The 13,899-nt window shown below is 50.7% G+C and overlaps 1 protein-coding gene and 1 long non-coding RNA gene across 2 annotated transcripts in view; one reads left to right on the top strand and one right to left on the bottom strand.

Annotated features, from left to right (window-relative positions):
- bcl2l11 (BCL2 like 11) overlaps positions 1 to 11,198 on the top strand; it is a 29,576-nt gene extending 18,378 nt beyond the window's left edge. Inside the window, exon 3 of the mRNA XM_033022027.1 lies at positions 10,927 to 11,198. Coding sequence (XP_032877918.1) covers positions 10,927 to 10,998 — 72 coding nt within the window. The 3' untranslated portion in view covers positions 10,999 to 11,198. The remainder of the gene's footprint in view (positions 1 to 10,926) is intronic.
- An 851-nt stretch (positions 11,199 to 12,049) lies between these two features.
- On the bottom strand, positions 12,050 to 12,476 carry LOC116972877. Its single transcript, XR_004411943.1, has 3 exons — positions 12,312 to 12,476; positions 12,260 to 12,266; positions 12,050 to 12,226 (listed from the first exon to the last, which is right to left on the bottom strand). It is a non-coding gene; the product is annotated as an uncharacterized LOC116972877 (long non-coding RNA).
- Between the last annotated feature and the right edge of the window lie 1,423 nt (positions 12,477 to 13,899).

Genomic DNA, 13,899 nt, shown 5'->3' with positions numbered 1-13,899 from the left:
ATAAAACACCATTGATCAAGCATGTGAACCAACAAAATACCAGATCAAAGGGAGGCTACAGATTTTTGGCTGTTGAGTAGAGCAACTACTCGTGGATAAAAGCTGTTTTTATGTCTGGCTGTGGCAGCTTTGACAGTCCGGAGTCGCCCACCAGAGGGAAGTGATACAAATAGTTTGTGGCCAGGGCGAGTGGGGTCAGAGATGATCTTGCCCGCTCGCTTCCTGGCCCTTGCAGTGTAGTTCATCAATGGAGGGAAGGTTGCAGCCAATAACCTTCTCTGCTGATCGGACGATTCGCTGCAGCCTCCAGGTGTCGTGCTTGGTGCCTGAGCCAAACCAGACCATGATGGAGAAGGTGAGGACAGACTCTACGATGGCCGTGTAGAATTGGACCATCATTGCCTGTGGCAGATTGTGCTTCCTCAGCTGACGTAGGAGTCTCTGGAGACCAGCTGAATGTCCTCACGAGGTAGAGGCATTGTTGACCTCTTGGCCATCGCATCAACGTGATTGGTCCACGAGAGATTGTTAGTAATATTAACACCAATGTATGGAGGGTTGAGGGTCAAATGCTGGGAAATGGGACTAACGCAGATTGGATAGCATTGACGAGTTGGGCCGAAGGGCCTGTTGCCATGCTGTGTGACTATGAGCACTATGAGTTTCGAACAGTGGATCTTAACCTTTTTGGCATACGTACGCGAACAAAATACTGCGTGTTTAAGAAGGAACTGCAGATGCTGGGATAATCGAAGGTAGACAAAAATGCTGGAGAAACTCAGCGGGTGAGGCAGCATCTATGGAGCGAAGAGTAGGTGACGTTTCGGGTCGAGACCCTTCTTCAGACCAACCTGATCTCCCGGTGGCTCAGCACTTCAACTCCCCCTCCCATTCCCAATCCGACCTTTCTGTCCAGGGCCTCCTCCATGGTCAGAGTGAGTCCCACCGCAAATTGGAGGAGCAGCACCTCATATTCTCATAGCACCTCGTAGTTTACACCCCAGCGGTATGAACATTGACTTCTCCAATTTCAGGTAGTCCCTCCTTCCCCTCCCCTTCCCAGCTCTCCCACAGCCCACTGTCTCTGCCTCTTCCTTTCTTCTTCCCCCCCCACCCCATCAGTCTGAAGAAAGGTCTCAACCCGAATCATGCCTATTCCTTCGCTCCATAGATGCTGCATCACCCGCTGAGTTTCTCCAGCATTTTTGTCTCCACATTCACACAAGTTCTGTTATCCCACTTTCCTCACCCACTCCCTACACATTAGGGGCAATTTTACAGAGACAAGTTAATCTACAGAGCCAATGTGTCTTTGGGATGTGGGAGGAAACCCACATGCTTGCAGGGAGAATGTGCAAATTCAACACAGGCAGTGCCCGAGGACAGGATCGAACACAGATCTCTGGCGTGTGAGGGAGCAAGTCTACCAGCTGTGCCACTATATTTTATTTTCCAACACACAAAAAATTATACGTTGATAACTTTGGTTACTAAAAACAAGAAACTATCCATTTTCAGTTTTAAATCTCTAAGTGATGCCCCAGCCAATACTGAATGTGGTATATGTACTTTTGTTAGCTGCCGAAAAATGGGCTCAACAAATTGATGTGTTATTTGTGACCACTTCATGTCCCCCCGGTAAAGCCCCGACCAAACAAACCCCCCTTGGGGGTCCCGGCCCCCCAGGTTAAGAACCACTGGTTTAGAAGAATGGATCCATGGGAACGTCTCCAGAATGGAGGGAGGTGGATCACCTGCAGGCAAAGGAGATCAGTTTAACTTGGCATCATGTCTGGCACGGACATTGTGGGCCGAAGGGCCTGTTGCTGTGCTGTACTATTCCATGTTCTTCCACTTCCCTCTGCCATCGGGCAAAAGGTATCCAGGGACTGGAGGGATATGGATTATATGCAGCGTAGGTTCACCGGTTATTTCCCGGGATGGCGGGACTGTCATATGCTAAGAGACTGGAGCGGCTGGGCTTGTATACTCTGGAGTTTAGAAGGATGAGAGGGCATCTCATGAAACATATATGATTATTAAGGGTTTGGACACGCTAGAGGCAGGAAACATGTTCCCGATGTTGGGGAAGTCCAGAACCAGGGGCCACAGTTTAAGAATAAGGAGTAAACCATTTAGAACGGAGATGAGGAAACACTTTTTCTTACAGAGAGTTGTGAGTCTGTGGAATTCTCTGCCTCAGAAGGAAGTGGAGGCAGGTTCTCTGGATGCTTTCAAGAGAGAGCTAGGTAGGACTTAAAAATAGAGGAGTCAGGGGATATGGGGAGAAGGCAGGAACGGGGTACTGATTGGGGATGATCAGCCATGATCACATTGAATGGCGGTGCTGGCTCGAAGGGCCGAATGGCCTACTCCTGCATCTATTGTCTATTGTCTATATGCAGGTAGATAAGGGCTGGTCTGGGCATCATGGCTGGCATAGACGTTATGGGCCGAAGGGCCTGTTGCTGTTCTATGTTCTATTTCAGAATTGCGCAAGAGTTCACCTCAAGACTAAAATAAATTGCAGACAACTCGGGCTAGGACGTAGCCTGCAGCTGTGGGACAACTGGTAAATCAGGCTGTGTATATATAGGTCCTGTGTTGGTTCAGACACTGCCCTGGGGGTGTAGAAGGAGAATCTGGGTGACTCACACGCTGAGTAACAGTACGAGCTGTGTGTCGCTGCCGGTGAAGTCACACTGACGCTCAAACCCCCGGGACAGAGTGAGGTTGAGTAGGCTGGGTCTATTCCATGGAGCGCAGGAGGATGAGGGGTGATCTTGTCGAGGTGGACAAAATCATGAGAGGAATAGATCGGGTCGATGCACAGAGTCTCTTGCCCAGAGTAGGGGAATCGTGGACCAGAGGACATAGATTCAATGTGAAGGGGAAAAGATTGAATAGGAATTTGAGGGGGAGCTTTTTCACACAGAGGGTGGTGGGTGTATGGAACAAGCTGCCAGAGGAGGTAGTTGAGGCTGGGACTATCCCAACGTTTAAGACACATTTGGACAGGTACATGGATAGGACAGGTTTGGAGGGATATGGACCAAGCGCGGACAGGTGGGACTAGTGTAGCTGGGACATGTTGGCCAGTATGGGCAAGTTGGGCTGAAGGACCTGTTTCCACACTGTATCACTCTATGACTAGTGTAGCTGGGACATGTTGGCCAGTATGGGCAAGTTGGGCTGAAGGACCTGTTTCCACACTGTATCACTCTATGACTAGTGTAGCTGGGACATGTTGGGCCAGTATGGGCAAGTTGGGCTGAAGGGCCTGTTTCCACACTGTATCACTAAATTCTAAAGGCCAAAGACTGATAGCTGCCACTGCAGAAATGTTATCATCCCCAACACAGAACCAAACAGTGGAACCAGCAACCACTAGTACTCCATGCGACCCCAGTGCCCCACCTAGTCCTCCACTACCCTGCCTCCGACATCCCTTCATCATGCTTCACTACCTGCATCTCAGTGATCACATTGAATGGCGGTACAGGCTCGAAGGGCCGAATGGCCTCCTCCTGCACCTATTGTCTATTATGAGGGGCAGCAAAGTTGAAGGTGAGAGGGGGAAAGTTTAAAGGAGGTGTGTGGGGCAGGTTTATTTACACAGAGGGTGGTGGGTGCCTGGAACGTGCTGCCAGGGGTGGGGGTGGAGGCAGATACCATAGTGGGGTTTAAGAGGCGTTTGGACAGGCACATGGATATGCAGGGAATGGAGATCACATGCGGGCAGAGGAGAGTTGGTCTGGGCATCATGTTCTGCACAGATATTAAGGGCTGAAGTGCCTGGATCATCATGTCTGAAGAAGGGTCTCGACCCGAAACGTTGCCTATTTCCTTCGCTCCATAGATGCTGCCTCACCCGCTGGGTTTCTCCAGCATTTTGTGTACCTTCGATTTTCCAGCATCTGCAGTTCCTCCTTCAACACACAGTCAAAGGAGATTAGTTGATCCTAGTATGGAGTTTAGAAGGATGAGAGGGCATCTCATTGAGACATATAAGATTATTAAGGGCTTGGACACGCTAGAGGCAGGAAACATGTTCCCGATGTTGGGGGAGTCCAGAACCAGGGGCCACAGTTTAAGAATAAGGGGTAAGCCATTTAGAACGGAGACGAGGTGAGTCTGGGGCTATCTGTGGTGAGTGGTGAGTCTGTGGAATTCTCTGCCTCAGAGGGCGGTGGAGGCCGGTTCTCTGGATGCCTTCAAGAGAGAGCTAGATAGGGCTCTTAAAGATAGCGGAGTTAGGGGATATGGGGAGAAGGCAGGAACGGGGTACTGATTGTGGATGATCAGCCACCCATTGTCTATCCTGTTTGGCACGGACATTGAGGGCCGAAGGGCCTGTTGGCGTGCAGTTTGATGCGGTAAAGGGAGGAGCACATTGTGCTGTGTCCTGTGTTAAACAGAGGCAGTATCTGTGCCAAGGAGCGGGCGGCTGATTTGGATTGATGGCACGTTGTGGTCATGTGGCAAATGCATGAGGCTGCACTTTAATGCGGTGACTGGCGGCGTTTATTGACGTTGCGATGGATCCCGAGTACTTTGTGGTGGTTTCACCGAGTGTGTGTGTGTGTGTGCCAGCTGGGCAGGTGGAGCCGTCTGCGACAGACAGACACACACACGCACACATCCGTCAGTATAAAGGGCTGGATGGCAGCCAGCCAAAGTGCTGACATCGTCACATTGTCGTCCCTCCCCCCCCCCTCCCCTGTTCCCCACCGGGCAATATGACTCACCTCACACTGACACACTGCTCACTAAACAAACCCAACCTTCAGCACAGTTCACTGGCCTGCTCCACACAGCAGTGCAACAGTGCTCTCTTCTTTCATTGCTACCCTCTCTAGCTTTTTGCCCTTCTATCCCCAAGGCAAATCGTGAAAGGCCCACTGAGTTACTCCAGCACTCTGTGAAACGTCACCTATCCATGTTCTCCACAGATGCTGCCTGACCCGCTGAGTTACTCCAGCACTCTGTGAAACGTCACCTATCCATGTTCTCCACAGATGCTGCCTGACCCGCTGAGTTACTCCAGCACTCTGTGAAACGTCACCTATCCATGTTCTCCACAGATGCTGCCTGACCCGCTGAGTTACTCCAGCACTGTGTGAAACGTCACCTATCCATGTTCTCCACAGATGCTGCCTGACCCGCTGAGTTACTCCAGCACTCTGTGAAACGTCACCTATCCATGTTCTCCACAGATGCTGCCTGACCCGCTGAGTTACTCCAGCACTCTGTGAAACGTCACCTATCCATGTTCTCCACAGATGCTGCCTGACCCGCTGAGTTATGGTGCAGCAGCATCTGTGGAGCTAAGGAAATAGGCAACGTTTCGGGCCGAAACTCTTCTGGAAATAGGCAACGTTTCGGGCCGAAACTCTTCTGGAAATAGGCAACGTTTCGGGCCGAAACCCAGAAGGGTTTCGGCCCGAAACGTTGCCTATTTCCTTAGCTCCATAGATGCTGCTGCACCCGCTGAGTTACTCCAGCACTCTGTGAAAAGTCACCTATCCATGTTCTCCACAGATGCTGCCTGACCCGCTGAGTTACTCCAGCACTCTTTGACACTGTGGCCCCTGGTTCTGGACTCCCCCAACATCGGGAACATGTTTCCTGCCTCTAGCGTGTCCAAACCCTTAACAATGTGGTGAATCTGTGGAATTCGCTGCCACAGAAGGTAGTTGAGGCCGGTTCATTGGCTATATATAAGAGGGAGTTAGATGTGGCCCTTGTGGCTAAATGGTTCAGGGGGTATGGAGGGAAGGCAGGTACAGGATACTGAGTTGAATGATCAACCATGATCATATTGAATGGCGGTGCAGGCTCGAAGGGCCGAATGGCCTACTCCTGCACCTATTTTCTATGTTTCTATGTCACCAGAACGATGCCTGGATTACAGGGTTACAGCTACAGGGAGAGGTCGGACAGACTTGGCCTGTTCTCTCTGGAAAGCCGGAGGTGTCGCGTAGACCTGATAGAAGCACGTACAATTATCGTTCGTTCGGTCGCGTGTCAGACGACGTATAGCTCGCTGCTGGCTTCCGCCGTCTGTCCTCCAACATGTTGGAGGGTAACATGAGGGCAAATTGTAGATAATAAACAATAGGTGCAGGAGGAGGCCATTCGGCCCTTCGAGCCAGCACCGCCATTCAATGTGATCATGGCTGATCATCCCCAATCAGTACCCCGTTCCTGCCTTCTCCCCATATCCCCTGACTCCGCTATCCCTATCTAGCTCTCTCTTGAAAGTATCCAGAGAACCTGCCTCCACTGCCCTCTGAGGCAGAGAATTCCACAGACTCACAACTCTCTGTGTGAAAAAGTGTTTCCTCGTCTCCGTTCTAAACGGCTTACCCCTTATTCTTAAACTGTGGCCCCTTGGTTCTGGACTCCCCCAACATCGGGAACATGTTTCCTGCCTCTAGCGTGTCCTATAGATCTTCGGTCTCCCACACTCCAAAGACGTGCGGGTTTGTAGGTTAATTGGCTTTGGTGTAAATGTAAATTGTCCCCAGTGTGTGTAGGATAGTGCTGGGGTACGGGGACTCGGTGGGCCGAAGGGCCTGTTTCCGCACAGTATGGTGACTCAGTCAGAGAGCTAGAACGGGCACCTTGGGCCGAATGGCCCACAACTCTGCACGATACAATGAAACTTACTGTAAGAATGTTTATCAGGTGGACCACAATATGAAAACATTTTTGCCGTGACGTTAGTGTGGACGTTTTGAAGAACAATGCCAGACTTTTTATACATGAATGATTATATAAATAGATAAGAACTGCCATTGTGGTCGGGCCCGTACATAACAGCATGTACAGTGGGGTTGTGGCCCCCTCCCCTACACAGGGGGAAGCCCTCTTGTGTTCACCATCACTCTGTGTTAAACCAGCACCCCAAGCCCATCACAGAACACACAGAACAGCATGATCCCAATGGAGAGAGAGAGACGGATAGAGAGAGACAGAGAGAGAGAGAGAGAGAGACGGAGAGAGAGAGGGAGAGAGAGAGAGAGAGACGGAGAGAGAGAGGGAGAGAGAGAGAGAGAGAGAGAGACAGAGAGAGAGAGAGAGAGAGAGAGAGAGAGATAGAAGAGAGAGAGAGAAGAGGGAGGAGAGAGAGAGGAGAGAGAGAGAGAGGAGAGAGAGAGAGAGAGAGAGAGAAAGAGAGAGAGAGAAGAGAGAGCAAGCGAGAGAGAGTAGAGAGAGAGACAGAGCAAGAGAGAGAAAGAGAGAGGACAGAGAAAGAGAGAGAGAGAGAGATAGGATAGAGGGTAGTAGATACTATATAAGAGTTAGATAGGAAGAGAGAGGAGAGAGCCTTCTCTACCCCTCCCCCATGCTGACTGCTGGACTCGGGCTCGGTAGGTATAATCATATGAAATGGCCAGGTATAATTACATAACGTGGCGTGTGTGTAACATAACACTGAAGATATTTGGGGAGATTTTTTCCGGGACTTTACCCTTTGGAGTGCAGGAGGCTGAGAGGTGATCTGATAGAGGAGTACAAAACCATTAGGGCAATAGACAGGGTGAGTGTACAGAGACTTTTACTCAGAGGAGGGGGATCAAGAACCACAGGTTTGTGAGAGGGGAACTATTTAATAGGAACCTGCGGGGCAACTATTCCACACAGAGGGTGGTGGGTGTATGGAACGAGCTGCCGGAGGAGATAGAAACATAGAAACATAGACAATAGGTGCAGGAGGAGGCCATTCGGCCCTTCGAGCCAGCACTGCCATTCATTGTGATCATGGCTGATCATCCCCAATCAGTACCCCATTCCTCCCCATATCCCTTGATTCCACCAGCCCCTAGAGCTCTATCTAACTCTCTCTTAAATCCATCCAGTGACTTGGCCTCCACTGCCCTCTGTGGCAGGGAATTCCATAAATTCACAACTCTCTGGGTGAAAAAGGGTTTTCTCACCTCAGTCTTAAATGGCCTCCCCTTTATTCTAAGACTGTGGCCCCTGGTTCTGGACTCGCCCAACATTGGGAACATTTTTCCTGCATCTAGCTTGTCCAGTCCTTTTATAATTTTATATGTTTCTATAATATAACCCCTCATCCTTCTAAACTCCGGTGAATACAAGCCGAGTCTTTTCAATCTTTCCTCATATGACAGTCCCGCCATCCCAGGGATCAATCTTGTGAACCTACGCTGCACTGCCTCAATCATAAGGATGTCCTTCCTCAAATTAGGAGACCAAAACTGTACACAATACTCCAGGTGTGGTCTCACCAGAGCCCTATACAACTGCAGAAGAACCTCTTTACTCCTATACTGAAATCCTCTTGTTATGAAGGGCAACATTCCATTAGCTTTCTTCACTGCCTGCTGTACCTGCACGCCAACTTTCAGTGACCGGTGTACAAGGACACCCAGGTCTCGCTGTACATCCCCCTTACCTAACCCCATTGCGATAATAATCTGCCCCCTTGTTTTTGCCACCAAAGTGGATAACCTCACATTTATCTATATGTTAGATAGTTGAGGCAGGGACTATCACAACATTTAAGAGACACTTGCAGACACAGGAACTGCAGATGCCAGTTAACTAAAAAAAGACACAGAGTGCTGGAGTAACTCAGAGGGTCAGGCAGCATCTCTGGGGAGCATAGAATGAGCTGCCAGAGGTAGCTGAGGCAGGTACTATTACAGCATTTAGTGGGATTGAGGCTAAAAGTGGGCAAATGGGACTAGTGTAGATGGGACATGTTGGTTGGTGTGGATGAGTTGGGCTTGTGCCTGCTGCTGCTTGCTGAACCCAGGCTCTATAAGGCGCTGGTCAGGCCGCATTTGGAATATTGTGAGCCATTTTGGGCCCATATCTGAGGAAGGATGTGCTGGCTCTGGAGCGGGTGCAGAGGAGGTTTACAAGAATGATCCCAGGAATGAGTGGGTTAACCTATGATGAGCGTTTGTCAGCACTGGGCCTATACTCACTGGAGTTTAGAAGAATAGACAACAGGTGCAGGAGTAGGCCATTCGGCCCTTCGAGCCAGCACCGCCATTCAATGTGATCATGGCTGATCATCCCCAATCAGTTCCCCGTTCCTGCCTTCTCCCCATATCCCCTGACTCCGCTATTTTTAAGAGCCCTATCTAGCTCTCTCTTGAAAGTATCCAGAGAACCGGCCTCCACTGCCCTCTGAGGCAGAGAATTAATGCGGGGGGCACCTCATTGAAACTTACCGAATAGTGAAAGGCTTGGATAGAGTGGATGTGGAGAGGATGTTTCCACTAGTGGGAGAGTCCAGGACTAGAGGTCACAGCCTCAGAATTAAAGGACATTCTTTTAGGGAGGAGATGAGGAGGAACTTCTTTAGTCAGAGGGTGGTGAATCTGTGGAGGCCACAAATCAGTGGATATTTTTAAGGCAGAGATAGATAGATTCTTGATTAGTGCGGGTGTCAGGGGTTATGGGGAGAAGGCAGGAGAATGGGGTTAGGAAGTTGAGATAGATCAGCCATGATTGAATGGCGGAGTAGTATTGATGGGCCGAATGGCCTAATTCTCATCCTATCACTTACGACCTTATGATGTAGTGTGATGAGCTGCTCACCTGCCCATAAATGATGGATGTCCAGGTGTTTGAGTGCAGCGATGGATGGATCTGGGGAGAGGGGAGTGGGCAAGGTGCTGTGGTCAGTGTGTGTCCCCAGCCCCTCACCTCCTGGGCATCCATGTAGAGCCACTGTAGACAAGAGTCGTAGAGTGACACAAGCTCCAGCCCAACTCGTCCACGCCCCACCAACATGTCCCAGCTGCCCGACTTTGGCCCACATCCCTCCAAACCTGTCCTATCCATGTACCTGTCCAAGGATGAGAGGTTATGTACAAAATCATGAGGGGAATAGACCGGGTAGATGCACAGAGTCTCTTGCCCAGAGTAGGGGAATCGAGGACCAGAGGATCCTCCTTAATGTTAACGGGCTTGCCCCCACCTACATCAAAAGTCTGCTTACCCACCACACCACCTCCAGGTCCCTCAGATCGGCCGACTTGGGGTTACTGAACATCCCGCGGTCTAGGCATAAGCTCAGGGGCGACCGACCGTGCCTTTGCGGTTGCAGCTCCTAGACTGTGGAACAGCATCCCTCTTCCCATCAGATCTGCCCCCTCCATCAACTCCTTTAAGTCGAGACTTAAAACTCATCTTTACTCTCAAGCCTTTCTTGACGTCCTGTGAGGGAGAGCTATATGTGTGTATTTATGTATGTACTTAATCTATGAACCAATGTTGTATAACGTTAGTACCTCCACCAATGTAAAGCACTTTGGCCAACGAGAGTTGTTTTGTAAATGTGCTATAGAAATAAAAGTGACTTGACTTGACTTGACTTAGGTTCAAGGCGAAGGGGAAAAGATTTATTAGGAATCCGAGTGTTGACTTGTTCCCACAGAGGGTGGTGGGTGTATGGCTGCGTTTCCCTTCTTCTGCCTGGTGTTTCGGCCCGAAACGTCGCCTATTTCCTTCGCTCCATCGATGCTGCTGCACCCGCTGGGTTTCTCCAGCATTTTTGTCTACGATATTCCAAATCTGCAGTTCCTTCTTAAACACCCGTAGTCAGGATGGAACCTGGGTCTCTGGGTCTGTGAGGCAGTATACCGTGCTGTCCACGATTTGGTTTATGACTGTCAGGGGTATGGAGATACAGTGTATTCCATGTTGTTACTTGTGGGCGGAGCACCAAAGCAAATTCCTTGTATGTGAATACTTGGCCAATAAACTTATTCATTCATTCATAGACAATAGGTGCAGGAGGAGGCCATTTGGCCCTTCGAGCCAGCACCACCATTCATTGTGATGAGCTTTTGTTTGCCTGCTGTGGGATAACTCATGATGGCTAGGTTGTGCTTCATGAAGTCTTGAACTAACACATCTACCATTGTCTTGTGGTTTCAGGCCCACAACCAGGGCTGGAGACTCTGGTACTGGCTCATCGTACTGCTGAGGCGAATGATTGATGGCGTATGATCAAACTGATCCTTCTGTCCTACTCTGGAGAAGATTCCCAGCCAACATGTAGCTTTCCAACTCCAACCCAGACAGGCGCCAGCGTGAAGAAGGGTCTCGACCCCAAACATCACCCACTCCTTCTCTCCAGAGATGCTGCCTGACCCGCTGAGTTACTCCAGCACTCTGTGAAACGTCACCTATCCATGTTCTCCACAGATACTGCCTGACCCGCTGAGTTACTCCAGCACTCTGTGTGTATGTGTGCGTGTGTGTGTGTGTGCGTGTGTGTGTATGCGTGTATGTGCGTGTGCGTGCGTGTGTCTGTGTGTGTGTGTGCGTGTGTGTGTGCGTGTGTGTGTGCGTGTCTGTGTGTGTGTGTGTGTGTGTGTGCGTGTGTGTGTGCGTGTGCGTGTCTGTAAGTGGGTGTCTCCAGGCAGGTGACTGGTGGTCTCGGCAGATCCAACCCTTGCTTTCCACCCTGGACGAACCATCTGAGCTTTCCTTCTCGTTTTTCCAACTTGGGGCGCTTGGGGAGAGAGCGCCGTGACGTCACGGGCGCGGACCTCGCCTCGGCTCGCCGGCTGAAGCAGTGCGGTGTGCGGTGTTCGGCAGGGACCTGCGGCTCGTAGCCGGTGCATTGTGTCCCACAACAGTCCTGCGGCAATTACTGGGAGCTGAGCCAGCGCAACATCAATAACTGTCGTTCACTCCCCTCCAAACAATCACACGCAGCCCCAAGTGTTTTTACAGCTCGCCCTGTTATATCAAAATGAAAATGTTGCCGGTCTGAGGTGCACGGGAATGTACTGGTGTATATTATCTTGAACTGACTATTTATTAGATGTAGAATACCTCCTTTATTTCTCTCTGTGTTTCCATGCTTCCTGCACCACATTCCTTGCTCACCCCCACTCTCCACACATGAGGCTGAGCTAGCACCCTCCCCCCCCCCCCCCCCCCCCCCCCCCCCCGCATCATCTCCAGGCTGATCCACCCTCCCCCCCCCCTCTCCCTCCCCGCATCATCTCCAGGCTGATCCACCTCCCCCCCCCCTCTCCCCCCCCACATCATCTCCAGGATGATCCACCCCCCCCCCCCCCCCCTCTCTATTTTGTCATTCTCCCCGTTCATTTCTCGTGGTATTTTTGTGAGTCGTACCTTGGGCGACCCAGAGCAGATGTAGCAAATGTTGAACGATGTCCGTCACCCCCCCACAGTCCCCCCCCCTCACACACACGCCCCCCCCCTCACACACACGCCCTCCCCCTCACACAGACACCCTCCCCCTCACACACCCCCCCCCCCACCCACACACCCCCCCCCCACCTCACACACGCCCCCCCCCCCCACATCTCGTTCCTCCCTCACATTCACCACTTGCCAAATAGCTGTAGGGGAGTTGACATTTGGAACAGTGCAATACTGGTGGCCACACGCCAGGCTTTACAGTGATATTTCGCGTCGCTGAAAGATTGTGTAATTTTCATGTCGGGATTTTGTTTTCTTATAATAAATTTGATGAAAATTTGAAGTTCCTAAAGAGCTTTAGTTTGTGTTTGATCTCAGTACACGTTTCCTGCTCGGCGTGGACACCGGCCCTTCAGCCCGCGGTGACCACCGATCCACCCGTTCACGCTGCTTATATGTTCTCCCACTGTCCCATCCACTCACTGCACGTCAGAGACAATTTACAGAGGGCCGATTAACCTACAAACCCGCACGCATCCGGAGAAAACCCGCGCGGTCACGGGGGAGAACATGCAAACTCCACACAGACAGCACCCAGTCAGGATGGAACCCGGGTCTCTGGCACTGTAAGCGCTGCAACGGGCCTGTCCCACTTACGCGACTTTTTCGGTGACTGCCGGCACCCGTCATAGGTCGTTGCAGGTCACTGAAAATGTTCAACGTGTTGAGAATCCAGCGGCGACCAGAACAAGGTACGACTCTTTGGGCGACTACTCACGACCGTACAGGCTTCACCCCGCCACATGTCGCCTGTACGGTCGTGAGTCGTCTCCTCAGTCGCCCAAAGAGTGGTAGCAGGAGCTAAAGAGAAAGCATCATCTCTGAACACATTTACTTCCCAATACTGGGGCACACATCAATAATGTAGTGCTTTGTGCTTCGTAGGTTCACCAGGTTAATTCCCGGGATGGCGGGACTGTCATATGCTGAGAGAATGGAGCAGCTGGGCTTGTATACTCTGGAATTTAGAAAGATGAGGGGGAATCTTATTGAAACATATAAGATTGTTAAGGGTTTGGACACGCTAGAGGCAGGAAACATGTTCCCGATGTTGGGGCAGTCCAGAACCAGGGGCCACAGTTTAAGAATAAGGAGTAAGCCATTTAGAACGGAGACGAGGAAACACTTTTTTCTCACAGAGAGTTGTGAATCTGTGGAATTCTCTGCCTCAGAGGGCGGTGGAGGCCAGTTCTTTGGATGCTTTCAAGAGAGAGCTAGATAGGGCTCTTAAAGATAGCGGAGTCAGGGGATATGGGGAGAAGGCAGGAACGGGGTACTGATTGGGGATGATCAGCCATGATCACATTGAATGGCGGTGCTGGCTTGAAGGGCCGAATGGCCTACTCCTGCACCTATTGTCTATTGTAGGTGTCAATCACATGGTCATTTGTCCTCAGATCATGTTGTCTCAGTGGAATAAATCCTCCCTGTTTAGTATAGAGGTACAGCCTATCACAGAACCTCGGTACACGTGACAATAAACTAAACTCCTGAACACTGCACAACACTAACCTCAGCAACTATGAGCATTTAACACTGGACATTTAATTTAGTTTAAAGATACAGCGTGGAAACAGGCCCTTCGGCCCACCGAGTCCGTACTGACCAGCAATCCCCGCACACTAACACTATCCTACACACACTAGGGACAATTTACAATTTACACCAAGC

Source organism: Amblyraja radiata, chromosome 5, assembly GCF_010909765.2.
Source record: "Amblyraja radiata isolate CabotCenter1 chromosome 5, sAmbRad1.1.pri, whole genome shotgun sequence".
Lineage (NCBI taxonomy): Eukaryota > Metazoa > Chordata > Chondrichthyes > Rajiformes > Rajidae > Amblyraja > Amblyraja radiata.
The sequence above is the reverse complement of the archived record's forward strand: the minus strand, read 5'-3'. Positions and strand labels throughout refer to the sequence as shown.